This window comes from Boleophthalmus pectinirostris, unplaced genomic scaffold (genome assembly GCF_026225935.1).
Source record: "Boleophthalmus pectinirostris isolate CB_2022bp ecotype Guang Dong unplaced genomic scaffold, ASM2622593v1 HiC_scaffold_16, whole genome shotgun sequence".
In the NCBI taxonomy this organism is placed as follows: domain Eukaryota; kingdom Metazoa; phylum Chordata; class Actinopteri; order Gobiiformes; family Gobiidae; genus Boleophthalmus; species Boleophthalmus pectinirostris.
Genome location: NW_026571095.1, coordinates 37,427,214 through 37,454,900, shown reverse-complemented (window position 1 = coordinate 37,454,900; position 27,687 = coordinate 37,427,214). Strand labels below are relative to the sequence as shown.

The window sequence follows — 27,687 nt, the reverse complement described above, 5'->3', positions numbered from 1 at the left end:
AGTCTGACAAATGAAGGTCAGGCCAGTTACGTCCTGCAGTCCTCCACTCCTCCACCAGGGTGCTCCCTCCTGCTGGGCCACCTATCTAGAAGCTCACACCTGTCACACTGCACCTGCCGCAGGTGAGAGAGGTGGATCCTCTGGAACAACAACAACAACGACAACAACAAAACAACAAAAAACAATAACAACAACAAAAACAATAACAACAACAACAAAAACAATAACAACAATAACAACAACAACAACGACAACAACAAAACAACAACAACAATAACAACAACAATAACAATAACAACAACAACAACAACAGCTGGAGTCAACCAGAGGCACAGCTTTTTTCTCACTGGGCTCCTCTGGGCTGACAGTAGTAGTAGTAGTAGTAGTAGTAGTAGTAGTAGTAGTAGTAGTAGTAGTAGTAGTAGTAGTAGTAGTAGTAGTAGTATTCGTACCTGCTGCATGTGTCCCAGGATGTTCTTGCGACAGTCGAAAACGCCTTTTCCCTCTTCGCTGTACAACTGATACATGAAATCTGTGGTGAAGTTTCCATTACAGTTTTCATTCCTGAAAATACAAACAACACAGACAGACAGGTGAGACAGGTGAGACAGGTGAGACAGGTGAGACAGGTGAGACAGGTGAGACAGGTGAGACAGGTGAGACAGGTGAGACAGGTGAGACAGGTGAGGCAGGTGAGACAGGTGAGACAGGTGAGACAGGTGCGACAGGTGAGACAGGTGAGACAGGTGAGACAGGTGAGACAGGTGAGACAGGTGACAGGTGAGACAGGTGACAGGTGACAGGTGAGACAGGTGAGACAGGTGAGACAGGTGAGACAGGTGAGACAGGTGAGACAGGTGAGGCAGGTGAGACAGGTGAGACAGGTGAGGTGACAGGTGAGACAGGTGAGCAGGTGAGACAGGTGAGGCAGGTGAGGCAGGTGAGGCAGGTGAGACAGGTGAGACAGGTGAGACAGGTGAGACAGGTGAGACAGGTGAGACAGGTGAGGCAGGTGAGGCAGGTGAGGCAGGTGAGACAGGTGAGGGTGAGACAGGTGAGACAGGTGAGACAGGTGAGACAGGTGAGGCAGGTGAGGCAGGTGAGACAGGTGAGAGTGTCAGGTGCAGATTTGTTGACCTGGTTTTTGGTTCATTTCTCTGTAATTCTTGAAACTGACACAAAGTTTACCTTCAGTCCTGGTTTAGTCCTGGTTTAGTCCTGGTTCAGTCCTGGTTTAGTCCTGGTTTAGTCCTTGTTTTAGACCTGATTTAGACCTAGTTTAGTTCTGGTTTAGTTCTGGTTTAGTCCTGGTTCAGTCCTGGTTCAGTCCTTGGTTCAGTCCTTGGTTTAGTCCTGGTTTAGTTCTGGTTTAGTTCTGGTTTAGTCCTGGTCTAGTCCTGGTTTAGTCCTGGTTTAGTCCTGGTTCAGTCCTGGTCTAGTCTTGGTTTAGTCCTGGTTCAGTCCTGATCGTCTCTGTCAGGAGAAATAAACTAAAGTCTTTTTTTTTTTTTTTTTTTTCACAATCGCTTCAGAAATCAGAGCCGTTTTTCCACCTCAAACGTTTCATCCGCTCGCTCGTTTCCGTGGAGACGTTACTGCTTTACCCGAAATGTCCCACAGTGAAGCTTTAAACGTATTTACAACCACAGAACGAACAGGGGTTAGGTTTTCAGGCTATTTCTGAACAAACAAAATAATAGACATTCCAAACAAAGCAAATGACATCTCCATGGCAACAAGCAGGTGCATAGAAAAGTTCCACAGTGCAGCTTTAACAGAATTTCCTTCTCTCGTAACAGATACAAGTACGTAAGAAGTACACGGACTGATTAAAGGTCACTGATACTTTTTTTTACCGCAATAATTCTGGTAATTATTCGTAAAAATATGTTAAAACGGAATATTCAAGTAGTTCTCAGTCGTGTGGGTTTATCGTTTCCACGGAGACGCAGTAAAGTCCTCGTTTAATGCGTCGGTGACTTTGCGCTCACGCTGCAAAGTCACCGTCCTCTGTCCCATAAACAACCACGTCCTGAAAAACGCGAGACTTTAAAAATAATCCTGAAACAAAGGCACAAACGCTGAATTTACACCAACGCAAAACAAAAAAAAGTGTGATTATTTTCAAAAGTCCCGTCAGGTTTTAAAATCAGAACGAGCTTCTCACCTGAGCACGATTCCTCTCTGGATACTCGTCTTCATCTTCTCCGTCAGATGTTCGACGTTCGCCTGAAAAAACAAAAGCGCAAAGACGAAAAGGAAAAGGAAGAGGATGAAGTGAGACGAGGAGCATAAACACTTTCTCTCTTTCTCTCTCTCCGTTCCTCTCGCAGTGTCACAGTATCACCACCAGATGGAGCCGTTTCACACACTGCAGGAGTCACATTCTGACCTGGACCTCCCACTTTACACAAGAACGTTTTAAAGTCAGAAAGTGCAGTCAAAAATTATCGTTACTTCAAACTATTTTTACTTAGCAGAGGTGGGGACTTGCAAATTATGACTTGGACTCGAGTTGACTTGATAAAATGGACTAAAACCTGGGACTCGACTTGGGACTTGAAGGTCAATGAACTCGGGACTTGACGCTTCTTCTAAAAAAATCTGTTTTTAGAAAATACTTTTCTCTTTACAGTTGATAAATGCGATGATGAATTTTACAGGAACAAACTGGAACATCCCATTTCTGTTTGATATTTTGGATGAAAACTGAAGTACTGCGATACTCAAAAGTACTACAGTAATTTACAGTACAATACAGTAAACCAGAGGGACCTACAGAGAACATGATCCTTCCATTTCTGAATTCTTTCTGTTCTGACGTAATGATTCACACTCAGATCTTGTCAAAACATTTAAAAAGGAAAAATGAGCATTTCTACGACTCAACTCTTATATAAATATTCATATAACAGATAAACCTTTCATACACCATGACTTTTTAAGAACAATTTAGTTTAAACGACTTGGACTTGACTTGGACTTATGGGCCAGTGACTCGAGACTCGACTCGGACTTGTCTGTATTTGACTTGGGACTTGACTTGGACTTGAGGTCAAAGACTTGAGACTTACTTGAGACTCGCAAAACAATGACCCAGTCCCACCTCTGTTACTTAGTACAAGTAAAGAAGTGGTCCAGGAAAGTCTGTATTTGTGGGAACTATTAATCAGTTACACAATTTTAGAGCCAGTCTGAGTTTGTCTCCAGTGGGTTAAAGTCCTCACTGTCACATATCTGCAGGACAAGCTCAGGTCATGACTCGGACAGGAAGTACGAGCACATGTGTCCTGGTGTCAGGTCTCTGCACTGCCCCCTGTGGCTCAGGTTTGGATCTACAATAAAACCTGGATAAGCCCCTCCCCCTCTGTCTCTAGTGGCCGCTCCAGGTACTGCAGCTCCCACAAAGAATTCTCCCTCAGAGCTCAAGTCAAACTGCCCGTGTTCTTCAGGGCGTCGACAACTTTCACAGAGGACGGGTTTTGTAGGATTCTTTTCTATTTTCACAACATAAACTTTTAAAAAAAGTTTAAATCATCAAAGCTCCTAAAAGTGATCTTTGTGAGACTTGACAGGAAGTAAATGTGGAAGAGAACTTTTTTTTTGGACCCATGAGCCGATGAGAACAGAAAACAACACCACTTCATCTTGAGTTCACCTTTAGATCTGATGAGAGCTCAGGTCTGTGGCTCAGGTCTGTGGCTCAGGTCTGTGCTCACAGTGTGTGTAAGTTCACAGTGTGTATAAGATCACAGTGTGTGCATAAGGTCACGTGTGTGTAAGGTCACAGTGTGTGTAAGGTACAGTGTGTGTGTCACCACCTGCAGGTCACAGTGTGTAAGGTCACAGTGTGTGTAAGGTCACGGTGTGTGTAAGGTCACGGTGTGTGTAGGTCACAGTGTGTATGGTCACAGTGTGTGTAAGGTCACCTGCAGTGTGTGTGTAAGGTCACAGTGTGTGTAAGTCACCTGTGTGTAACAGCACCTGTGGTCACAGTGTGTGTAAGGTAAGGTCACAGTGTGTGTAAGGTCACAGTGTGTGTAAGGTCACAGTGTGTGTAAGTCACAGTGTGTGTAAGGTCACAGTGTGTGTAAGGTCACAGTGTGTGTAAGGTCACGGTGTGTGTAAGGTCACAGTGTGTGTAAGGTCACAGTGTGTGTAAGGTCACAGTGTGTGTAAGGTCACAGTGTGTGAGGTCACAGTGTGTGTAAGGTCACAGTGTGTGTAAGGTCACAGTGTGTGTAACAGCCCCACCTGTAGGTCACAGTGTGTGTAAGGTCACAGGTGTGTGTAAGGTCACAGTGTGTGTAAGGTCACAGTGTGTGTAAGGTCACAGTGTGTGTAACAGCCCCACCTGTAGGTCAAGTGTCACGGGTGTGTGTAAGGTCACAGTGTGTGTAGTGTGTACAGTGTGTGTAACAGCCCCAGTGTGTGAGGTCACAGTGTGTGTAAGGTCACAGTGTGTGTATAGTCACAGTGTGTGTAAGGTCACAGTGTGTGTAAGAGCCCCACCTGCAGGTCACAGTGTGTGTAACAGCCCCACCTGTAGGTCACAGTGTGTGAGGTCACAGTGTGTGAGGTCACAGTGTGTGTAAGGTCAGTGTGTGTAAGAGCCCCACCTGCAGGTCGCGGATGTCAAACGGTTCTTCGTAGATATAAACCGAGTCGGCGCCGGCCGCCAGCCCGCCCACGGTTGCCAGGTAACCGCAGTAGCCGCCCATGGTCTCGATGATGAAGACGCGGCGCTTGGTTCCGCTCGCCGACTGTTTGATCCGGTCACACGTCTGAGGGGGTCAAAGGTCACAAAAGCAAAATCAGAAGAAAACACGAGGGTCGGTTTAAAGTCTGCGACGCAGAGCGGAGCTGAATCTGACTCATTTTCATTCGATTTGAGATTTGATTTCATGAAACCCTCGACTTGCTGCACAAAAACTGTTGAATATTGATTTATTTTAGTCAAAAACACAAATCTGAACTCGTCAGATTGAGCTCCGCTTCCTCCTCTGACCCCAAACGCTTCACCAAACCACAGACCATGCAGCTGTTCATGCTCCAAAATCCGTGTCGTTCATTCATTGGTTTTTCAAAATAAAACCAAAAATAAGAAAACGAAAAAACAACAATTTTCTTCATTATTTGTCTCCAAAACCAAAATAAAAAAAACAGATAATGATTGTTTTTTTTTTTTCAGTTTTCAATTTTGTGTTTAAATGAAAAATGGAAAAAAACGGATAACGACCGTTTCCATTTTACGTGACTTAAACTGAGATACCGGACTGAACCAGGACTAAAACAGGTCCAGGACCAGATGGGGACTGAGACCAGGACTGAAACTGGGACCAGACCGGAATTGAGATCGGGACCAGACCAGGACCAGACAGTGATTGAGACCAGAACTGAGACTAGGACCAGACCGGGACCAAACCAGGACTGAAAACGATTTAGTCCTGGTTTAGTTCGATTTTAGTCCTGGTCCAGTCCTGGTTTAGCCCTGTTTTAGTCCTGTTTTACTCCTGTGTTAGTCCTGTTTTAGTCCTGGTCCAGTCCTGGTTTAGTCCTGTTTTAGTCCTGTTTTAGTCCTGTTTTAGTTCCTGTTTAGTCCTGTTTTAGTCCTGGTCCAGTCCTGGTCCAGTCCTGTTTTAGTCCTGTTTTAGTCCTGGTTTAGTCCAGTCCTGGTTTAGTCCTGTTTTAGTTCCTGTTTTAGTCCTGTTTTAGTCCTGGTCCAGTCCTGGTCCAGTCCTGGTTTAGTCCTGGTTTAGTCCTGGTCCAGTCCTGGTCCAGTCCTGGTTTAATCCTGGTTTAGTCCTGGTTTAGTCCTGGTCCAGTCCTGGTTTAATCCTGGTTTAATCCTGGTTTAATCCTGGTTTAATCCTGGTTTAGTCCTGGTTTAGTCCTGGTTTTATCCGTTTTTTCCATTTTCCATTTAAAAACAAAATAAAAAAACTGAAAAAACAAATCATTATCTGTTTTTTCATTTTGGTTTTGGAGACAAATAATGAAGAAAATCGTTGTTTGTTTTTTTTCCATTTTCTTATTTTTGGTTTTATTTTGAAAAACGAATGAACGAACGACACACGGATTCTCCAAGCTCAGCAAACACAAATATTCCATGTTAAAGCTTTACGGTTAAAACTGGGATAATGCTTCAAAAACACTTACTGTCCACCGTGACTTATGATGAAAAATAAGAACTGTTTTTATTTATTTAGTGTACGATCCATAAACAAAACTCACCCGGGGCTAAGGACTGGCACCAAACATGTGAAAATTTACATTTATATTTATATTTTTGACAATAGTTCAGATTCATACAGACCTGAAGCACGAGCAGAACTTCACTCTGGAGACTTTTTCTCTGATTTTCAAACTGTGATTCTGATTTGTCTGTGACTCACGGCGCTCGACCAGTCAAAAGTCTGGACGCACTTTTTCATTTAAATGTTTTTATTATGTTTGTGTTTGTTCTGTGTTTTAATTGTGACATTTTAAATCACAATATTCATCTAAAACGACTTCATAAAAGAAACAAGTGCACTGATTTCCGCGTTAGAAAACTGTGGTGACGTTGTTTTATTTTCGCGTCTTTCGGTTCTAGAGTTTCAGTTTCGTCTCTCGTCTCTAGACTCTGTGTTTCAGTTTCATCTCTCGTCTCTAGACTCTGTGTTTCAGTTTCATCTCTCGGTCTCTAGACTCTGTGTTTCAGTTTCAGTCTGTCAGTCTCTCTAGACTCTGTGTTTCAGTTTCTTCTCTAGTCTGTCTCTAGACTCTGTGTTTCAGTTTCAGTCTCTCTCTAGTCTGTATTTCAGTTTCATCTCTCTCAGTCTTCTTCAGACTCTGTGTTTCAGTTTTCAGTCTCTCGTCTCTCTCAGACTCTGTGAGTTTCAGTTTCGTCTCTCTCTCTGTCTCTCTCTGAGACTCTGTGTTTCAGTTTCGTCTCTCTCTGTTCTAGAGTTTCTCTCTCTGTCTCTGTTTTCAGTTTCGTCTCTAGACTCTGTGTTTCAGTTTCAGTTTCAGTCTCTCTCTCTAGACTCTGTGTTTCAGTTTCTCTCTAGTCTCTCAGTTTCAGTCTCTCTCGTCTCTCTCTCTAGACTCTGTGTTTCAGTTTCGTCTCTCGTCTCTAGACTCTGTGTTTCAGTTTCGTCTCTCTCTGTCTGTCTTTCAGTTTCATCTCTCGTCTCTAGACTCTGTGTTTCAGTTTCGTCTCTCGTCTCTAGACTCTCTCTCGTCTCTCTCTAGACTCTCAGTTTCGTCTCTAGACTCTGTGTTTCAGTTTCATCTCTCGAGACTCTGTGTTTCAGTTTCGTCTCTAGACTCTGTGTTTCAGTTTCGTCTCTAGACTCTGTGTTTCAGTTTCGTCTCTAGACTCTGTGTTTCAGTTTCGTCTCTCGTCTCTAGACTCTGTGTTTCAGTTTCAGTCTCTCGTCTCTAGACTCTGTGTTTCAGTTTCGTCTCTAGACTCTGTGTTTCAGTTTCGTCTCTCGTCTCTAGACTCTGTGTTTCAGTTTCAGTCTCTAGACTCTGTGTTTCAGTTTCGTCTCTAGACTCTGTGTTTCAGTTTCGTCTCTTTCGTCTCTAGACTCTGTGTTTCAGTTTCGTCTCTAGACTCTGTGTTTCAGTTTCGTCTCTCGTCTCTAGACTCTGTGTTTCAGTTTCGTCTCTCGTCTCTAGACTCTGTGTTTCAGTTTCGTCTCTAGACTCTGTGTTTCAGTTTCGTCTCTAGACTCTGTGTTTCAGTTTCGTCTCTAGACTCTGTGTTTCAGTTTCAGACTCTGTGTTTCAGTTTCTGTCTCTAGACTCTGTGTTTCAGTTTCGTCTCTCGTCTCTAGACTCTGTGTTTCAGTTTCGTCTCTAGACTCTGTGTTTCAGTTTCGTCTCTAGACTCTGTGTTTCAGTTTCGTCTCTAGACTCTGTGTTTCAGTTTCGTCTCTCTCTAGACTCTGTGTTTCAGTTTCGTCTCTCTCTAGTCTGTCAGTTTCGTCTCTAGACTCTGTGTTTCAGTTTCGTCTCTCTCTAGACTCTGTGTTTCAGTTTCGTCTCTAGACTCTGTGTTTCAGTTTCGTCTCTAGACTCTCAGTTTCGTCTCTAGACTCTGTGTTTCATCTGTCTGTCTTCAGTCTGTCTCTAGACTCTGTGTCTGTGTTTCAGTTTCGTCTCTAGACTCTGTGTTTCAGTTTCGTCTCTAGACTCTTAGTGTCTCTAGTGTCAGTTTCCTCTGGGATGTTGCTGCTGATGGTGAAGGGGAGCATGCACATGGGCACACACAGCTCCTGGTACTGAGCCCGCGCCGCGTACAACTGCAGCAGAGACTCAAACGCCTGCGGGTCACACACACCGGGGGGCGCTACACTCACTGACCACTACACGGACAGCGGGGGGCGCTAGACTCTGGGATGTGCTTCACTGTTTCCTGTGCACAGAGGGACTTTGGCGTGGCTCACACTCGCCTCAGAGTCACGACCGGCGGATTTTAACACCACTAACCTCGTCGCGTTTGATTCGTTTATAAAAAATCCTGCGTATTTCAGCTTCAAAACACCGTTCCACCTGCTGATGTCATGAGGTGATGCTCCTCTGTGTTTTGGTTGATGATTTTAATGCTCATTTAATGCTTATTGTTACATCCCTATAATTGATTATTAATTATGTTGTGTTGTTACAAAATTATTACATGTGTCAGCAAACCTCGCTTGATAATTTAACACCTTAACAACGCTGCCCTCTAGTGGACGTCTGTGTGTGTTTGTGTGTCTCAGAAATATGTCACAGAGGGAATTCATGTCATTGGTGATCCACAAATGCGAATCACATTTTTTCACTTTTACAAATGTATTATTATTATTATTATTAGGCCCGAGCGCCGACAGGCCGGCGAAGGGGCTATTAGTTTCGCACAGCGAAACTCCAAGTGGCCGAAAAATGGCATGGCGCGACGTGACTCGCCCGTAGTGACCAGGGACCCTCGCCATCACGTAGCAATGCGCCTGAGGTTTCCGAAAATGTATAGTTTGTCGGCCAAAAAAAAGCGGAACATTGTTCTCGTACCGGAATATTATTCTTTCTTTCTTTCTTTCTTTCTTTCTTATTATTTTCCTCCTAACCAACTCACCCATTTTTCACCCACTAAACAATGACGAAAAGTCCTGAAATTTTGCCATCTGGTAAAACTCGCGCTTCCCTACGTTTTGGCTATTTCCATTTTACAAAAATAAATAAAATGGCTCGTCAGCGCCACCAAACCACTCAAAAATGCATTAGGGAATACGAATGACACAAAAAAAAACTTGCACGTACAATCATGAAATTTGACACAGAAGTCGATCATGTCAAGACAAGGAAAAAATATTATTACGCCAACACCGTGTGCTCCACTAGGGGGCAGCAATATTGGCTTAAAGTTTGCTAAGCTGTTACGAACTCCTCCGAGGGCGTTCACCCGAACGAGCTCAAATTTGGTCCACATCATCTCAAGACGTAGAACAATAAAAGTTATCCAAATTGTTCACACACGTCTTACGATCTCTGAGCAGTGAAGCAACAAAAATGCTCACAATTTTGGACATTTACAAATTGCTCCCATTTTGCTCAAACGAACTCCGATTTAAATGAAATTTGAAACATTTGTTAAACTCTCTGCCCTGAAGCTACTTCATGTGAAAATTATGAATTTGGTGCATTAGCGCCCCCTATAGATTGAAACGAAATTTAATATAGAAAAAAATCATTAGTTCCCAAATAGTTGCTCAAAAATTTCTGAAATTTTGCACAAAATTCCCTTTTGGCATCCTGATCCAAAAGTCAGTGACACCCATGTCATATTTTTTATGGCGTTGCCATAGCGATGGCATAAACTCTCCTTTGGTAAAATCTACAAATTCTGGCACAAAACTATGGCCGATTTCACTCAAATTTGAATCGTTGATTGACACTCCGACCCTGAACAGATTTATATAAGAAAATCTCAGATGGGCGCAATAGCGTCCCCTAGGGAAATTGCATGGTAGTGCAAACATTTACTTTGTTGTAGGCATATAAAATTTGGTACACAGATTCATGACATGGTCTTGATCAAAAAAGTCAATGACGACCCCATGCCATTTCCCATCGTGTTGCCATGGCGACAGGCCAAACATCTGCCCTTGCCAATAGGCCCGACAAAAACTTTGGTGTAGCCAAACCAAATTTGGTACACAGATGCATCATGGGAATAGGAACAAAAAAGTATATTATGCGGTTGCTAGGCAACCAACAGGAAGTCGGCCATATTGGATTGATCATGCGACCTGTCCTCGTACTTGAACCAACTCGTCCAAAGGAGTTTGACCCAGACAGAATCATTCTGTATCATCTAGACAAGTGGGACATTAAAAGTTGTTAAAAGCTTTTTAAAAGGTCACACGGTGTTGCCGTGGCAACGGTGCAAATTTTGGGTTCGTTTTTAGGGCTCACCATCAAATTTCAACGAGTAATAATTTGCACAAACTTTGACCAATTTCACTCAAATTTTAATCGTGACTTTACACCTCAACCCTGAACAGATTCATGTAAGTAAAGTGGGTGCAATAGCGCCCCCTAGCAATTTGCACAAACTTTGCCTGATTTCACTAAAATTTTAATCGTGGGTTCATACCCCAACCCTGAACAGATTGATGTAAGGAAATATAAAAAAGGGTGCAATAGCGCCCCCTAGAAAATTTGTATGTAAAAATAAGGTTTTATTTGTCACAGATATACAAAAGTTGGTATCCACATGCATCATGGCAATAAGAACAAAAATGTATATTGTGACCACGCCCCTTTACAAACCGGAAGTCCACCATCTTGGATTCTTTTTTTTTTGCCAAATTTTGAAAATTGCAGAAAATTACATTTAACATTTTTAGGTTCAGGGTTGGGGCTATGGTTAGGATTATGATTAGGATAAGGTTTAAGTTTAAGATTATTAGGGTCAGTGTGAGGCGCGGCGTTTGCGGGGGCGCGGCGTTTGCTGGGGCGCGGCGTTTGCGGGGGCGCGGCGTTTGCGGGACGCGGCGTTTGCGGGGCGCGGCGTTTGCGGGGCGCGGCGTTTGCGGGGCGCGGCATGAGCGCACGCGAGGGCCGATCATCGCCGCTTGCGGCATATTTATTATTATTATTATTCATTTATTTCTTATAATTTTTTATTTATTTATTTATTGTTTTTGCAAATGAAAAAAGATTTGTTACAAGTTAAAAATATTACATTTGCATTTGTAGATCAAAAACACATGAACAAAACAATGACTCTGTGCATCTGTGAATATTAAACCTCACACTCTCCTCGGCGTCACATTGACCCGAAGAATTTTTTTTTTCTTCCCGCTCTCTTGGGGCGGGTCAATCAGACCCTAAAATTTATTTTCAAATAAATTCGCGCCAGGTGAGAAAATACATTTTTGGGTCTGACTGATCTGCCCTAAGAGAGCAGGAAGGAAAAAAAAAAAATCTTTGGGTCAATGTGACCCCAGGGAGAGTGTGAGTTAATGAGGCAAAAGTGACCCCACACAGTATTTATTCACAGGTTATTTTATTTATTATTTTCTAGATATATAACCGTCCTGCTGGTGGCGCTGTGTTACAAACCGAGCCAGAGTCCCTTTTGTGCACATGGAAGCAGCTGCACAGTTTATCAGAGCGGAGACAGGGCGGCTCTCTTCAGGCTTCCCATTGGCCGGGCGGGCGTGTGGGCGGGGCATAGAGGAGACAGGGGCGTGGTCATGACATTAGGGGGCGTTAGGGGGCGTGGCTTTTGTCGTTTTTCCATTGGCTGATATGATCGGGCTCCGCGTTGACGTGCGACGTGACTGGCGCAGATAAACGCCGCCGCTGTTTTTCCATTGGCCGATACGGTTTGGGTTTGTTGTGGACGTGTGGTGCGATTGGTGCCAGTTCCTCAGAGACACAGACGCTTCACGGGGCACAGAGCACGAGGCACACAGGCAGAGGAGTCATGCAAAACACGCCATGCTGCGACTTACCTGAACCACCAAAACAAAACCCACAAACCACCAAACCAAAAAACAAACACCACCTCGGCCACTTCCTCCTCCACAACAAGCAGAGAGTAAAAATACACAGAAACACGGCTAAAAAATACTCAGAAACATGTCTAGTTTTAAAAATCTGCTCCAAAAACGTCCTCAAATACAAAATGAGTCTGACTTTTGTCCTCAGGCTGAATCACAAAACGGTGGCGCTTTTCTGTCAGCGCCGTTTCATTTACACGGACATCTCAAAGTCACGTTTTCAACACAAAATAATTCCACTTTATTTAAAATCTCCACCAAGTCTCGTATTTGTTTTCATCTAGATCAAGGTTGTTCTAAAACTTCAGGTGAGGTTCAGTTGTGTCACTGTTTTGTGGTTCAGTATTTGCTCAAATTTACTTTTATTATTGTTTAGTATCGAGGAATATTCTCATTTTCTTTTCAAACGTATAAAAAACAAACTTCCTCTGTAAAGTTCTGCTCAGTGTTCAGGGCTGAGGACACTAAACTATAAATACTAGACTATAAATAGTACTAGACTCTTATACTTTTACTTTTACTTATACTGATGGGAGATATTGGTAGTTTTGTGTTTAGTTTGTTGATTATAAAATCCTATTCACTTTAATTTATTTACTTTTATTTATCACTTTTTTATTTATCACTTATTTCACTTATTTTGATTTATTCACTTTCACTTATTTCACTTTTTCATTTTACTTATTTCACTTTTTCAATTTCACTTATTTCTCTTTTTCATTTTACCTATTTCACTTTTTCAATTTCACTTATTTCACGTTTTCATTTTACTTATTTCACTTTTTCATTTTACTTATTTCACTTTTTCAATTTCACTTATTTTATTGAACTTACTTCACTTTTTCAGTTTCACTTTTTCAATTTCACTTATTTTATTTAACTTCACTTTTTCAGTTTCACTTTTTCAATTTCAATTATTTCACTTTTTCAATTTCACTTTTTTATTTAACTTACTTCACTTTTTCAGTTTCACTTATTTCACTTTTTCAGTTTCACTTTTTTCAATTTCACTTATTTCACTTTTATTTATTCACTTTTATTCATATTTTATTCACTTTTCCTATTCAGTTTTATTTATCACTTTTTACTTATTTTCACTTATTTCACTTATTTTACTTTTCATTTATTCACTTTTATTCATACTCTTTTATTTCACATATTTTCACTTTTTCAATTTCATTTTTTCAATTTCAGTTTTTTAATTTCACTTATTTCACTTTTATTTATTCACTTTTATTTATTTCACTTTTTCAATTTCACTTATTTCATTTTTCACTTATTTGACTTTTATTTTTTCTCTTTTATTCATGTTTTATTCGCTTTTCCTTTTCACTTTTATTTATTCACTTTTTACTTATTTAACTTTTTCAATTTCACTGTTTCAATTTCACTTTTTCAGTTTCCCTTTTTTAATTTCACTTATTTCACTTTTTTAATTTCACTTTTTCAAATTTTACTTTTTAAAATTCCACTTATTTCACTTATTTACTTATTCACTTTTATTTATTCACTTTTATTCATATTTTATTAACTTTTCCTTTTCACTTTTATTTATCACTTTTCACTTATTTTCACATATTTCATTTATTTTACTTCATTTATTCACTTTTATTTATTCACATTTTACTTATTTAACTTTTTCAATTTTACTTTTTTAATTTCACTTTTTAAATTTCACTTATTTAACTTTTTGAATTTCACTTTTTTATTTCACTTATTCACTTTTATTTATTCACTTTTATTCATATTTTATTAACTTTTCCTATTCACTTTTATTTATCACTTTTCACTTATTTTCACATATTTCATTTATTTTACTTAATTTATTCACTTTTATTTATTAACTTTTTACTTATTTCACTTTTTCAATTTCACTTTTTTAATTTCACTTTTTAAATTTCACTTATTTCACTTTTTTAATTAAACTTTTAAAATTTCACTTATTTCAATTTTTGAATTTCACTTTTTAATTTCACTTATTCACTTTCATTTAATCACTTTTATCATATTTTATTCACCTTTCCTATTCACTTTTATTCATCACTTTTCACTTATTTTAACTTATTTCACTTTTATTTATTTCACTTTTATTTATTCACTTTTATTTAATCACTTTTAGGTGCTAACATATTTGTGAATAATGTTTAGTTCTATCTTAAAACCATTTTCTCTTTGTGCTTGTTGTGGAGGTGGGCGTGGTCCCGAGGCTCTGCTCTGATTGGCCGGTTCACTCCCCCGGCCGCTGCACTCTGATTGGTCGGTTGACTCACGTGCGTGATGGCGTTGAGGGCGGTGTCGGAGCCGATGCTCAGGTCGGACCCCGGGATGTTGTTGGATACGGTCGCCGGGACCATCACCATGGGAACGCACAGCTCCTCGTGCGCGTCCCGGGCGGCGGCGAGCTCCGTCAGGCCCACGTACGCCTGGGCGCCACGGCAACGTCGAAAGGGAGTTTAGAGAAAGGTTTAACGTGGAGTTTTACACGGGGCGTTATAATGGGGAAGGACATGGAGTTTAGAATGAAGTTTAGAGAAATTATGGGAGTTTAGACGGTGGAGATGTGATGGAAAAGGGGCACAGGGGAAGATCTGCCGAGGCTTCAGCGCTCTCGTTAAAGCAACACTGCGTAACTTTTTAGCTGGAGAGTCTGAGATGTTGTTTCGCCTCAAATGTTCCACAAAATGGTCTGAAACTGAAATATTTTTTGCAATAAAAAAACGTCCGTGCTGGAGCTCAGCGTGACCGTCCAGATTAAACTGATCTGTCCAGGTTACAGGTCAGGTCTGCGGAGAGGCGAGCTGGTTTAAAGGAACGTCTCCAAGGAGCCAAAAAGTGACGCAGTGGCCCTTTAAATGTTTCGGAGGAGAAGAGATGGAGTGAACTAAAGCACAAAAGTACACCTGCTGTTTCTCCTCCGCACACACAAGATTTACTGTAAACACAGAGAGAAGGAAAGAGGGAGGGAAAGAGAGAGAGAGAGGGGGAGGAAGGAAAGAAAGAGAAGGAGAGAGGGGGAAGAGAGAGAGAGAGAGTGAGAGAGTGGAAAGAGAAAGGATGAGAACGAGAAAGAGGACAGAGAGAGAGAAAGAGCGAGAGAGTGAGAGACAAAAGAGAGGTAGAGAGAAAGAGAGAGGTAAGAGAGAAAAGGATAGAGAGAGAGAAAAACGAAAGAGAGAGGAGAGAGTGGAGAGAGAGTGTGAGACAGAAAGAGAGAGAGAGAGGTTAGAAAAAGAGAGAGTGAGAGAGAGTGAGAGAAATGAGAAAGAGAGAGGTAAGCGAGAGAGACGACTGAGAGAGTGTGTGAGAGACAGGTTAGAAAAAAAGAGAGTGAGAGAGAGGCAAGAAAGAAAGAGAGAGAATGAGAAAGAGAGAGAGAGAGGACAGAGAGAGTGGAGAGAAAGAAAGAGAGGGGAGAAAAAGAGGGCGAGGAGAGAGAGAATGAGAGAGAAAGAGAGAGAGAGAAAGAGAGAGAAAAGAGAGAGGGGAGACAGAGAGTGTGTGAGAGAGAGACAGAAAGAGAGAGAATGAGAAAGAGACAGAGGCAAGAGAGAGGACAGAGAGAGAGAAGAGGAAAGAGAGGGAGAGGACTGAGAGAGTGGAAAGAAAGAGAGAGGAAAGAGAGAGAGAAAGAGGAAAGAGAGAGTGAGTAGAGAGAAAGAGAGAGAAAAGAAAAGAGGAAAAGAGAGAGAGGAGAGAGAGAGAGGAAGAGAGAGAGAGAATGAGAAAAAGCGGGAGGACAGAGAGAGAGAGGAGAGAAAGAGGAGAGAAAAAGAGTGAGAGAGGAAAAAGACAGAGAGAGAGGGTGAAAGAGGAAAGAGAGAGACATAAAGAGAGAGAGAGTTTATCCTCAGGGGGGTTTAGTGTTTGAGGAGGTCAGAGTGATGCATTCTGGGAAACACAGCTTTATTCCAGAAGGACTGGAGGGAGGGGTTTGTTTTGGGCGACGTGGAGCACCTACGGGTGACGATGGGGGCGGGGACAGGGGGGAGGAGGGCGGGGACAGGGGGACGGGAGCAGCCGATGGAAGAGAGCCAAGAGTAAAAAAAAACAACAGAACTAAACACAACAAACTCTGAACGAGAACTGTGAAATAAAAGAATTAAACATGAAGACAAAAGGAAAGTGTCGATGAAATGTAAGAACACGTTTCCATAGTAACACAAGTTTTTTTTTTAAAATGTGACCGACTGGACCAGGTTTGGATCTGAAGACGTTTCGCCTCCTGGAGGAAGAACAAACTCTGCGCCGTTGATCATTTCTGCATTAAAAAAAAGTCTCAGAAAAAAAAAACGAATGAAGCCCTTTTCACGCCGGATAAATCCAACCTTTTGCACGAGATCAGCAAAGTCCGTAAATTTGTTTATTTTTACCGACACTGACGTAGAGACTGAAAGAGAAAAGAAGGAAAAGAAAAAGATAGAAAAGGAGCGCAATTACAACAACAAACACTGAGCTGCAGATTCAAACGGGACGAGTTTTATCACCGGACGTGTGTGTTTGGAGAAATATCGTAGGTCATTTGCGGCGGAATTTTTACTTTACAAATTACAGACGTGGCGGATTCGCTCGGGTTTTACGATCTCAGGAATTCGCCAAAATTAATACAAATCACCAAAGGTCCACGGGTCAAACTGATCTTGTACGAATATAAGGTTTTAGAAACAGAAACGTGATGATTAAAGTCAAAAAATGATTTTAAAAACGAGAAGGAAGAAGGTTTAAAGTGACTCCCTTCATCCTCACCTCACCTGGCCCCTCCCGTCTCTCTCCTCTCACTTGACCCCCCCTCTTTCTCTCCTCTCACCTGACCCCCTCTCTTTCTCTCCTCTCACCTGACCCCCCTCTTTCTCTCCTCTCACCCCCCCCTCTTCTCCTCTCACTTGACCCCCTCTTTCTCTCCTCTCCTGGCTCTCCCTCTTTCTCTCCTCTCACCTGGCTCCTCCCCTCTTTCTCTCCTCTCACCTGGCCCCTCCTCTCTCTCCTCTCACCTGACCCCTCCCTTCTCTCCTCTCACCTGGCTCCTCCCCTTTCTCCTCTCACCTGACCCCTCCCCTCTCTCTCCTCTCACCTGACCCCTCCCCTCTCTCTCCTCTCACCCCTGGCCCCTCCCTCCCCTCTTTTCTCACCTGGCCCCTCCCTTTTCTCCTCTCACCTGACCCTCCCTCTCTCTCTCCTCTCACCTGGCCCCCTCTCCTCTTACCTGGCCCCTCCCTCTCTCTCTCCTCCCCTTCTTCTCCTCTCCTGGCCCCTCCTTCTCTCCTCTCACCTGGCCCCTCTCCTCTTACCTGGCCCTCTCTCCTCTTACCTGGCCCCTCCCTCTCTCTCCTCTCACCTGGCCCCTCTCCTCTTACCTGGCCCCTCCCCTCTCCTCTTACCTGGCCCCTCCCTTCTCTCCTCTCACTGGCCCCTCTCTCCTCTCACCTGGCCCCTCTCCTCTTCTCACCTGGCCCTCTCCCTCTCTCCTCTCACCTGGCCCTCCCCTCTCTCTCACCTGGCCCCTCCCTTCTCTCTCTCTCACCTGGCCCTCCCCTCTCACTCTCCTCTCACCTGGCCCTCCCCTCTCTTCTCTACCTGGCCCCTCCCCTCTCTCTCCTCTCACCTGGCCCCTCCCCTCTCCTCTCACCTGGCCCCTCCCCTCTCTCTTCTCTCACCTGACCCCTCCCCTCTCTCTCTTCTCTCACCTGACCCTCCCCTCTCTCTCTTCTCTCACCTGACCCCTCCCCTGTTTCTCTCCTCTCACCTGACCCCTCCCCTGTTTCTCTCCTCTCACCTGGCCCCTCCCCTCTCTCTCTCTCCTCTCACCTGGCCCCTTCCCTCTCCTCTTACCTGACCCCTCCCTTTTCACCTCACCTGGCCCCTCCCCTTTTACCTGGCCCCTCCCCTTTGTGAGAATACAACAGGGTCAGGTCGGACAGTCTAATTAAGAATCTGTATGTTGTTGTTTTTTTGCTTTTCTAAACGAATTTGCATATTGTTTATATTCACATTTTCCAGCGTGTTCAGCTTCAGAACAGTTTTTTTTTTTTCTCACACAGCGTAGAATTTCCAGTTGGTAAAATACAATATAAGTCTTAAGTTATTTCTACTCTGGACCCCTCCTGGACGACATCGTCTTGTTTCTAAATACTCTACGTGAAACTTTAACTCCTCCTAACTGTGTTTTAGAATCACATTTTTACTCCATCTGCATCTCTGGTGATGTTTCGGTTCAGAGAAACGCGACGGGACGAGGCGAAACGTCTCCAAACCCAAAGCGGAGCGCCCCCCGGTGGACGACAGAGGCGCGACGGTGTGATCTGATGATCTCTGTACCTCGAACCCTCCGATGACGAGCAGCGCGTTGATGTTGTGACGCTTCATCTGCTCCGCGATCTCCGGCAGGTGTTTCCCAGGCAGAGTCCTGCACGGTTTAACACAAAACACCGTCAGAGCTGAGTCAAAAACGCAAAACTATTCATCACATTTTTCCTCTTAGTCAATTTTTATTTTACTTTTAATCATTGCCGTTTAAAGGGTTCATATTACGCTGTTTTCTGTTCTGTTCTAATGTCGTTTCCTCGTCACAAACAGACCTGGAGTTGTGTTTTGTTTCATTCACACGTGTTTAACTCACAAACTCTGCACATTTAGGCTCTTGAGTTCTTCTCTCAAACTGAAAACACTCTGCTCCACCTTGTGATGTCATGTGTTAAAATGAGGTCAAATTAATTTTAAAAAAGTATTCTCTGGAACCACTCTGTGTCTGTGTTACAGACGTGGAGCAGACTTATGGAATATATCATATGAACATATTATAACTTGTACTAACTTGGTGCACTTAAAAAAATATATAAAAATCACAAGTAAAACCACGACTATTAACTCAAAACATGCTTTTCTTTAACATTACCTTTTATTTTTGTGCAAACCTGAATGATGAATTTTGTGCTTTCTTTGTTATTTTTGTTAGTTTGTACGACCATCAACAAAAATGAAACAGGCATCTTTAAAAAATGAAGATCTAAAGAGAAGAACTAAAAAAATAAATACATTTTTAAGTGACTGCATTTCTGTTCGAGGGTTAGTTTATGGAACAACCTGATAGATGATTTTAAAAAGTCTTTAAAAAAAGTATAAAGCATTATGTTTTGAAAGATATAGAGCTCTGGAATGAATTAATTATAATTATGCATTAAATATTATTTGTTTTATTTTATATTTTGTCTCTTATATTTACAGTAAGTCATAAGTGAAACTGTAAAAACAAACTTGCTGTCCTTTAACTTTTTATTTCAACCTAAACTCTTTCAGTCATCATCCATGGGGTTGTAGCTTATGTTTTGTTTTTTTTTTGTTTTGTAGTGCTGCAAAATGACCAAATAAAAAAGTACTACTAAAAAATTTTAAAAAAATAAAAAAAAGGAAGTGCTCCACTGTGTTTTTAAACTCCACACACTTTCACTAGAATCATGTGGAGCTCATTCATTTCAGTTCTGGAATTTCCAATCTTTCCAATCTCTCTAAGGTAAAAGGAGCTGTTTACTTGAAAACTGCCACTTAATGACATCACAAGGTGGAACAGAGCATGTGGAGCTTTGGAGATGTAGACAGACTAATAACAAAGAGTTACTCAAACATGTGAATGAAACAAACACAAGTCCAGGTCTGTTTTTGAGGAGGAAACATTAGAACACGACTTAAGTTCACAAGAGTTAATTCCGTGTAACACAAACACAAAAACAGAGGCATTTCTTCTTCCAAACAAACTTTTACTGACATCACTGACCTTTACAGTTACAGGACTGAATCTCCATAAAAAGTATTTAATAACCACTTTATTTGACCAAACGTGGACATGTGTGAGTCTCACCTCTTGGTCCCGAGCAGAGAGCCTCCCTGACCGGTCCAGCCCCCCACGTCTCCCCAGGTGATCTCTTTAATCTGAAATCAAGAGAGAGAAAAGTCAGAGCAGGACGGGACAGAGTTTAGATTCAGAGAGGATGTGGTTTGTGGGCGTGAGCTCTGCCACTGTGCCACCATCGAGCTTAAAAACACCATCCACAAATGTTTCTCTTTCTCTGTTTGGGATCAGCTCCACAAACTCCTCATATTCATCTTCTGGTCTAAAGTCTTTTCAGCGGAAACTCTCTCGTCTCCAAGTTGAATAACGGCTCCTGTCTCTGTCTCTGTCCCTCTCTCCCCGTCTCTCCATCCCTGTCTCTCTGTTTCTGTCTTTCTGTTTCTAACTCTCTGTCCCTTTGTCTCTGTCCCTGCCTCTCCATCCCTGTCTCTCTGTTTCTCTGTCTTTCTGTTTCCTAATTCTCTGTCTCTGTCTCTGTCCCCGTCCCCTGTCCCGTCCTCTGGTCCCTGTGTCCTCTCTGTCTCTGTCTCTTGTCTCTCTCTGTCTCTGTCCTGTCCCCTGTCCCGTCCTCCCTGGTCCCTGGTGTCCTCTCTGTCTCTGTCCTGTCCCCCTGTCCCTCCTCTGGTCCCTGGTGTCCTCTCTGTCTCTGTCCTCCCCTGTCCCGTCCTCTGGTCCCTGGTGTCCTCTCTGTCTCTGTCCCCGTCCCGTCCTCTGTCCCTGGTGTCCTCTCTGTCCCTGTCTCTTGTCCTCTCTCTGTCCTCTGTCCCCCCCTGTCCCGTCCTCTCTGTCTCTGTCTCCGTCCCGTCCTCTGGTCCCTGGTGTCCTCTCTGTCTCTGTCCCCGTCCCGTCCTCTGGTCCCTGGTGTCCTCTCTGTCTCTGTCCCTCCTGTCCCCCTGTCCCCTCCTCTGGTCCCTGGTGTCCTCTCTGTCTCTGTCTCTGTCCCCCTGTCCCCTCCTCTGGTCCCTGGTGTCCTCTCTGTCTCTGTCTCTGTCCTTGTCCCTGTCCCGTCCTCTGGTCCCTGGTGTCCTCTCTGTCTCTGTCTCCGTCCTTGTCCCCTCCTCTGGTCCCTGGTGTCCTCTCTGTCTCCGTCCTTGTCCCCCTGTCCCGTCCTCTGGTCCCTGGTGTCCTCTCTGTCTCTGTCCTCGTCCCCCTGTCCCGTCCTCTGGTCCCTGGTGTCCTCTCTGTCTCTGTCTCCTGTCCCTGTCCCGTCCTCTGGTCCCTGGTGTCCTCTCTGTCTCTGTCTCTGTCCCTGTCCCGTCCTCTGGTCCCTGGTGTCCTCTCTGTCTCTGTCTCTGTCCCTGTCCCGTCCTCTGGTCCCTGGTGTCCTCTCTGTCTCTGTCCCTGTCCCGTCCTCTGGTCCCTGGTGTCCTCTCTGTCCTGTCTGTGGTTATTTTCAGAGACGTGTCTTTGTGTTTCTGAGAATAGCCGTTGCAGCTGTGATCGCTCACACTCTGATGGAGACGAGGGACTTTACACACTCGACCCGACACACACTGTACACCACTGTATCTGTGTGTGTGTGTGTGTGTCTGTGTGTGTGTGTGTGTGTGTGTGTGTGTGTGTGTGTCTGTGTGTGTGTGTGTGTCTGTGTGTGTGTGTCTGTGTGTGTGTGTGTGTGTGTGTGTGTCTGTGTGTGTGTGTGTGTGTGTGTGTCTGTGTGTGTGTGTGTGTGTGTGTGCTGTGTGTGTGTGTGTGTGTGTGTGTGTGTGTGTGTGTGTGTGTGTGTGTGTGTCTGTGTGTGTGTGTGTCTGTGTGTGTGTGTGTGTGTGTGTGTGTATCTGTGTGTGTCTGTGTGTGTGTGTGTGTGTGTGTGTGTGTGTGTGTGTGTGTCTGTGTGTGTGTGTGTGTGTGTGTGTCTGTGTGTCTGTGTGTGTGTCTGTGTGTGTGTGTGTGTGTATGAGTCATGTGTGTAAATCCCAGACTGTTTATATAAGTGGACATAGTTGACGTTCCATCCGTCGTGTTCCAAACAGGAAGTTCTCATATGGCTCCTCTGGCTCCTTCTGACTCTGACTCCCATTGACTCCCATTAGAATGACGTGGCTCCTCTCTCTGTATCTGCTGCTGTGACCTCGACATTTTGGTTTTAAAATGTTCATATTTACCTACATGATCCCGGGTTTTTATTTCTTTTTTTTTATTTCTTTTTTTTTTTTTTGTTTGTCCATTAAAAAAATTCCTGTTTCTAACATCGAGCCTGGCCCCAAATTTGCCCGTGTAACCGTGAGCATCTTTAGTTAAATCCATAAATTGTACAAAAATGTGGACTAAGTGAGCGTGACATCTCCGTTGCCGTGGTTACGGGAGCGAATCCGGAAGCCGGTCAAATTAATACGAACATTTTTTTAAGACCAAAACGCCGACGCTCACAGCAGCGGGAGCAGAGAGAGAGAGAGAGAGAGAGGAGCCACTGTATTCTAATGGGAGTCAACGGGAGCCAGAGTCAGAAGGAGCCAGAGGAGCCGCCCGGAGCACTTCCTGTTCGGAACGTGACGAGGAGCACGTTGGATCCGTCCGTTTATATTTACGGTTTATGTTTGAGTGGAGCTGGTGTCACACTCACTTAGTCCACGTCTTTATATAGACTATGGTGTGTATTGTGTGTTTGGGTGCATGTGTGTGTGCGGGGGTGTGTGTGTGTGTGTGTGTGTGTGTACGTGTGTGCGAGTGTGTGTTAGGGTCATGTTCTGTCTCCTGTGGACAGTAGATGAAGAGGTGTGAAGCTGTGGGACCTGGTGTCAGATCCAGGCCCAGAGACGAGACCGAATTGTTCAGATGAAGGGACAGGGAGGGGGCGGGGCTTTGGAGAGGAGGGGGCGGGGCTTTGGAGGGGGGGGCGGGGCTTTGGAGAGGAGGGGGTGATACTCGAGTCCATGATCTGTGTCTGAGGACGAGAGGACAACATGTGTCTGAATAAACCTCTGCACTCTGTCCCTGTCACTCTGTCACTTTGTCCCTGTCACTTTGTCCCTGTCACTCTGTCCTGTCTGTCCTGTCACTCTTTGTCCCTGTCCCTGTCACTTTGTCCCTGTCACTCTGTCCCTGTCACTTTGTCCCTGTCACTTTGTCCTGTCACTCTGTCTCTGTCTTTGTCCCTGTCCTCTGTCCCTGTCCTCTGTCCCTGTCTCTGTGTCTCTGTCTCTCTGTCCCTGTCTCTCTGTTCTCTGTGTCCCTGTCTCTCTGTCCTCTGTCTCTCTGTTTGTGTCTCTGTCTCTCTCTGTCTCTCTGTCTGTCTGTCTCTCTGTCTGTGTCTCTCTGTCTCTCTCTGTCTCTCTGTCTCTCTGTCTCTCTGTCTCTGTGTCTCTGTCTCTCTGTCTCTGTCTCTCTGTCTCTGTGTCTCTCTGTCTCTCTGTCTCTCTGTCTCTCTGTCTCTGTGTCTCTCTGTCTCTCTCTCTGTCTCTCTGTCTCTCTGTCTCTGTCTCTCTGTCTCTGTGTCTCTCTGTCTCTGTCTGTCTCTGTCTCTCTGTCTCTCTGTCTCTCTGTGTCTCTCTGTCTCTCTGTCTCTCTCTGTCTCTCTCTGTCTCTCTGTGTCTCTGTCTCTCTGTCTCTGTGTCTCTGTCTCTCTGTCTCTGTCTGTCTCTGTCTCTCTGTCTCTCTGTCTCTCTCTGTCTTGTGTCTCTCTCTGTGTCTCTCTGTCTCTCTGTCTCTCTGTCTCTCTGTCTCTCTGTCTCTCTGTCTCTGTCTGTCTGTGTCTCTCTGTCTCTCTTGTCTCTCTGTCCCTGTCTCTCTGTCTCTCTGTCTCTCTGTCTCTCTGTTTGTCTCTCTGTCTCTCTGTCTCTGTCTCTGTCTCTCTGTTCTGTCTCTCTCTGTCTCTGTCTCTCTGTCTCTCTGTTTGTGTCTCTCTCTGTCTCTCTGTTTGTGTCTCTGTCTCTGTCTCTCTGTCTCTGTCTCTCTGTCTCTGTCTCTCTGTCTCTCTGTCTGTCTCTCTGTCTCTGTCTCTCTCTGTCTCTCTGTTTGTCTCTCTGTCTGTTTCTGTGTCTCTACCTTTGCCTCTCTGTCTCTCTTATTGTCTCTCTCTGTCTCTCTGTCCCTGTCTCTGTGTCTCTCTGTCCTCTGTGTTTCTGACAGGTGCAGCGGCAGGTGCGGCGGCGGGCGTCGTACCTGTCCCTTGTAGAGGCCCTCGAAGCCGTCGCTCACTGCAAACATCTTGTGTCCCTCCGTGATCCCGACCCTGACGGCCGAGCGCACCGCCGCGTTCATCCCGGCGGCAGGTGCGCCCACGTTCAGCACCGCCACGTTAAAGTTACTCTGACGGGAAAAAAGAACGGACGTTAAACACAGAAAGAGAAAGAGAGAGAGAAACAGAGAGAAAGACAGAGAGAGAAAGAACTGCTTTACAAACATATGAAAGACAGACAAGAGAAAGAATGAGAGAGGAGAGAGAAAGAGAGAGACAAAGAGAGAGGTCAGAGAGAGAGGGGAGAGTGAGAGACTGAGAAAGAGAGAGACTGAGAAAGAGAGAAAGAGACAGAGAGGTTAGAGAGAGAGAGAGAGAGAGAGAGACAAAGACAGACACTGAGAGAATGAGAGAGAGTTTAGAGAGAGACAGAGAGAGGTGAGATAGACTGAGAGAGAGAGAAAGAGAGCAGGTTTAGAAAGAGAGAGGAGAGAGAGGTTAGAGGTAGGGAGAGAGACAGAGAGAGAAAAAGAGAGAGAGAGAGAGAGAGAAAGAGAGAGAGAAGAGAGAGACAGAGAGGTTAGAGAGAAAGAGAAGAGAGAGAGGTTAGAGAGAGATAGAGAGAGACAGAGAGAGAGAGAGAGAACTGCTTTACAAACATATGAAAGACAGACGAGAGAAAAAATGAATCAGAGAAAGAGAGAGGAGAGAGAAAGAGAGAGACAAAGACAGAGGTCAGAGAGAGAGAGGGGTGGGAGAGTGAGAGACTGAGAAAGAGAGAAAGAGACAGAGAGGTTAGCGAGAGACAGAGAGAGAGAGAGAGAGTGAGAGCCAAAGACAGACACTGAGAGACTGAGAGAAAGAGAGAGAGTTTAGAGAGAGACAGAGAGAGGTGAGAGAGACTGAGAGAGAGAGAGGGTTTAGAGAGAAAGAGGAGAGAGAGATTAGAGGTAGGGAGAAAGAGAGAGAGAAAGAGAAGTTAGAGAGACAGCGAGAGAGAGAGTTTAGAGAGAGAGAGAGGTTAGAGAGAAAGAGAGAGTTTAGGGAGAGAGACAGAGAGGTTAGAGAGAAAGAGAAGAGAGAGAGGTTAGAGAGAGAGAGACAAAGAAAGAGAGAGACAGAGAGAGATTAGAGAGAGAGAGAGAGAGAAAGACAGACACTGAAAGAGATAGACAGAGAGAGATGAGAGAGAGAAAAACAGAGAAAGAGAGGTTAGACAGAGAGAGGTGAGTGAGACAGAGAGAGAGAGGGGGGTGAGAGAAAGGGGGAGAGACAAAGAGAGAGAGAGGTTAGAGAGAGAGAGTGAGAGTTTAGAGAGAAGAGAGAGAGGTTGGAGAGAAAGAGAAGAGACAGAGAGAGAGATTAGACAGAGAGGGTGAGAGAAAGAGACAGAGAGGTTAGAGAGAGAGAGACAAAGACAGACACTGAGAGAGACAGAGAGAGAGACAGAGAGAGGGAGAGAGAGAGAGAGAGCTCAGAGAGAGAGAGAGAGAGAGAGAGAGACTGAGAGAGAGAGAGAGAGAGAGAGAGGGTTTAGAGAGAGAAAGAGAGGTGAGAGAGAGAGAGAGACAAAAAGAGAGAGACAGAGAGAGAGCGATTAAAGAGAGAGGTTAGAAAGAGAGAGACAGAGAAACAGAGAGAGAGAGAGGTGGAGGAGTGGATCATTTTTCTAAAAAACCTGCTGTTGCCAGTTTCTCGCTCAAACATTTTTAAGATCTTCATCCTCAAGAAAACACAGACCAGGCAAAACATTATGACTGAACCAGAACTAAACCAGGACTAAACCAGAACTAAACCAGGACAAAACCAGAACTAAACCAGGACTAAACCAGGACTAAACCAGGACTAAACCAGACTAAACCAGGACTAAACCAGAACTAAACCAGGACTAAACCAGGACTAAAACAGGACTAAACCAGGTCTAAAGCAGGACTAAAACAGGTCTAAATCAGGACTAAACCAGGTCTGAACCGGGTCTAGACCGGGTCTCCTCTGTGGACGTCTGTGGTCATAATGTTTTGCCTGGCCCTTGTGCCTTTAAGCCATGCACCAAACAGACCTGCACAGTTCAGAAATATTTACACAAACACTGTTCTCCATCAAAACTCTCATCAAAACAACAAAACCCACAAAATACAAAATACAAAACTCAGATCAGGAGTTTCAATCATTTCAAATTTCCACCAAACATTTCACGACGGATCTGTTCTCTGGAAAAGTGCAGCAGGTTCCATCGTTTACAGAGCAGAGAGCAGGGCTCAGAGGACAAGAGAAACAAGAGAAAGGTACGAGTTTACAGGCTAAAGGTGCACTACGTAACCTTCTGTTGGGGCTACAGCACCTGTCTGTCTCCATGGAGATGGTGCTGTGTTTTCAGGAATGTTCCGCAGTGTAACATTGAACTAAAGTCTGTCTTTCAATTACAGGAGCTTTAAACCCTCGCGCTCTCCTCGGGGTCACACTGACCCCAAGAACTTTTTATTTCTTTCCCGCTCTCTTGAGGCGGGTCAATCAGACCCAAACATGTATTTTCTCACCTGGTGAGAATTTATTTGAAAATAAATGTTTGGGTGTGATTGACCCGCACCATGAGAGCAGGAAGAAAAAAAAAATTCTTCAGGCCAATGTGACCCCGAGGAGAGTGTGAGTGTGAAGAACAGGAGCTGTTCCTGTGAGCAGACGCTGTCACACACTGCTCTCCATTATAATATGGAAACTCGACCAAAGTCCAGGACTCACTGGAACTCGACATGTTCAGTCGGACTCAAACAAATATTTAGAACTTATGTTCGGGCTCGGGTTGAACTCAGACACATCAGCACGATAAAACATTTGAAATGTAACATTAAAAACAGCTTAAGGCCGACACACACTACAGGATTTATCAATCGTAAACAATGTTTAAATGTGCATCAAAAAGCACAGACCACAGACACGAGGAGAATCTGATGAGATTTTAAATCTGTGATCTGACAGACTGCAGCAGGATCTGTGTGTGAACCGTGGAGCACAGGACATAAATCTGTGAGCTCGATCGTGTCAGCAGTGAAACCACTCACTCTGAGACTCTTAAGGGCAAATTATAGTTATTATAGTAGTATATTGACTCATCAGACTCTGCCGCCGTCATTCATCGTTTTTGATTTATGGATCTGCGTCGAGGTCTATGCGCCATGAAGTAATTCATCACCACAACACTAAGAGGCGAGGATTTAAAACTGGGGTTCGTGTTTACAAAATGAAGCGGGAAAGCAGTAGTATCAAAAATGTCTAGAGCGGATGTAGAGACGACCAATCACAGCTCTTATTGTCTCTCTTATTGTCTGCATCGTTTCGATGTGTAGTTGTAAAATTTCAGAGGTGCACTTCAGTCGATGCAGAATCTCTGTGTCACGCACAACGATAAATTGGGCTTTAAGTGTTTAAGATCAGACTCTGCACTTCTAGTTTAGACTCAAGTCAAAACTGTGTGATTATTTTTTGTGAAATGTGGAGCAAAACTTCAGACACAGGATTTTTAAAGTGGAAAAGATTGGAGATAAAGTCGTGGGGAAGTCGAGTCACTGTCGCTAATCTGCAGCTTCATCTCGATCCGTAAACACACACGAGAGGAACTACTCCCACCTTTTTACTTTTAAACAACGACTCAAACTGGATTCACAGAGCCGTTTTGTGGTCGTTATTTGCAG

General features: G+C 44.0%; 1 protein-coding gene across 1 annotated transcript in view; it reads right to left on the bottom strand.

Annotated features, from left to right (window-relative positions):
- The window catches only part of LOC110155742 (ATP-dependent 6-phosphofructokinase, platelet type-like), a 51,661-nt gene that overhangs the window by 5,190 nt on the left and 18,784 nt on the right, over positions 1-27,687 (bottom strand). Inside the window, 7 exon segments of the mRNA XM_055152006.1 lie at positions 453-564; positions 2,168-2,229; positions 4,620-4,784; positions 14,312-14,464; positions 18,354-18,441; positions 19,891-19,961; positions 23,983-24,129. Coding sequence (XP_055007981.1) covers positions 453-564; positions 2,168-2,229; positions 4,620-4,784; positions 14,312-14,464; positions 18,354-18,441; positions 19,891-19,961; positions 23,983-24,129 — 798 coding nt within the window.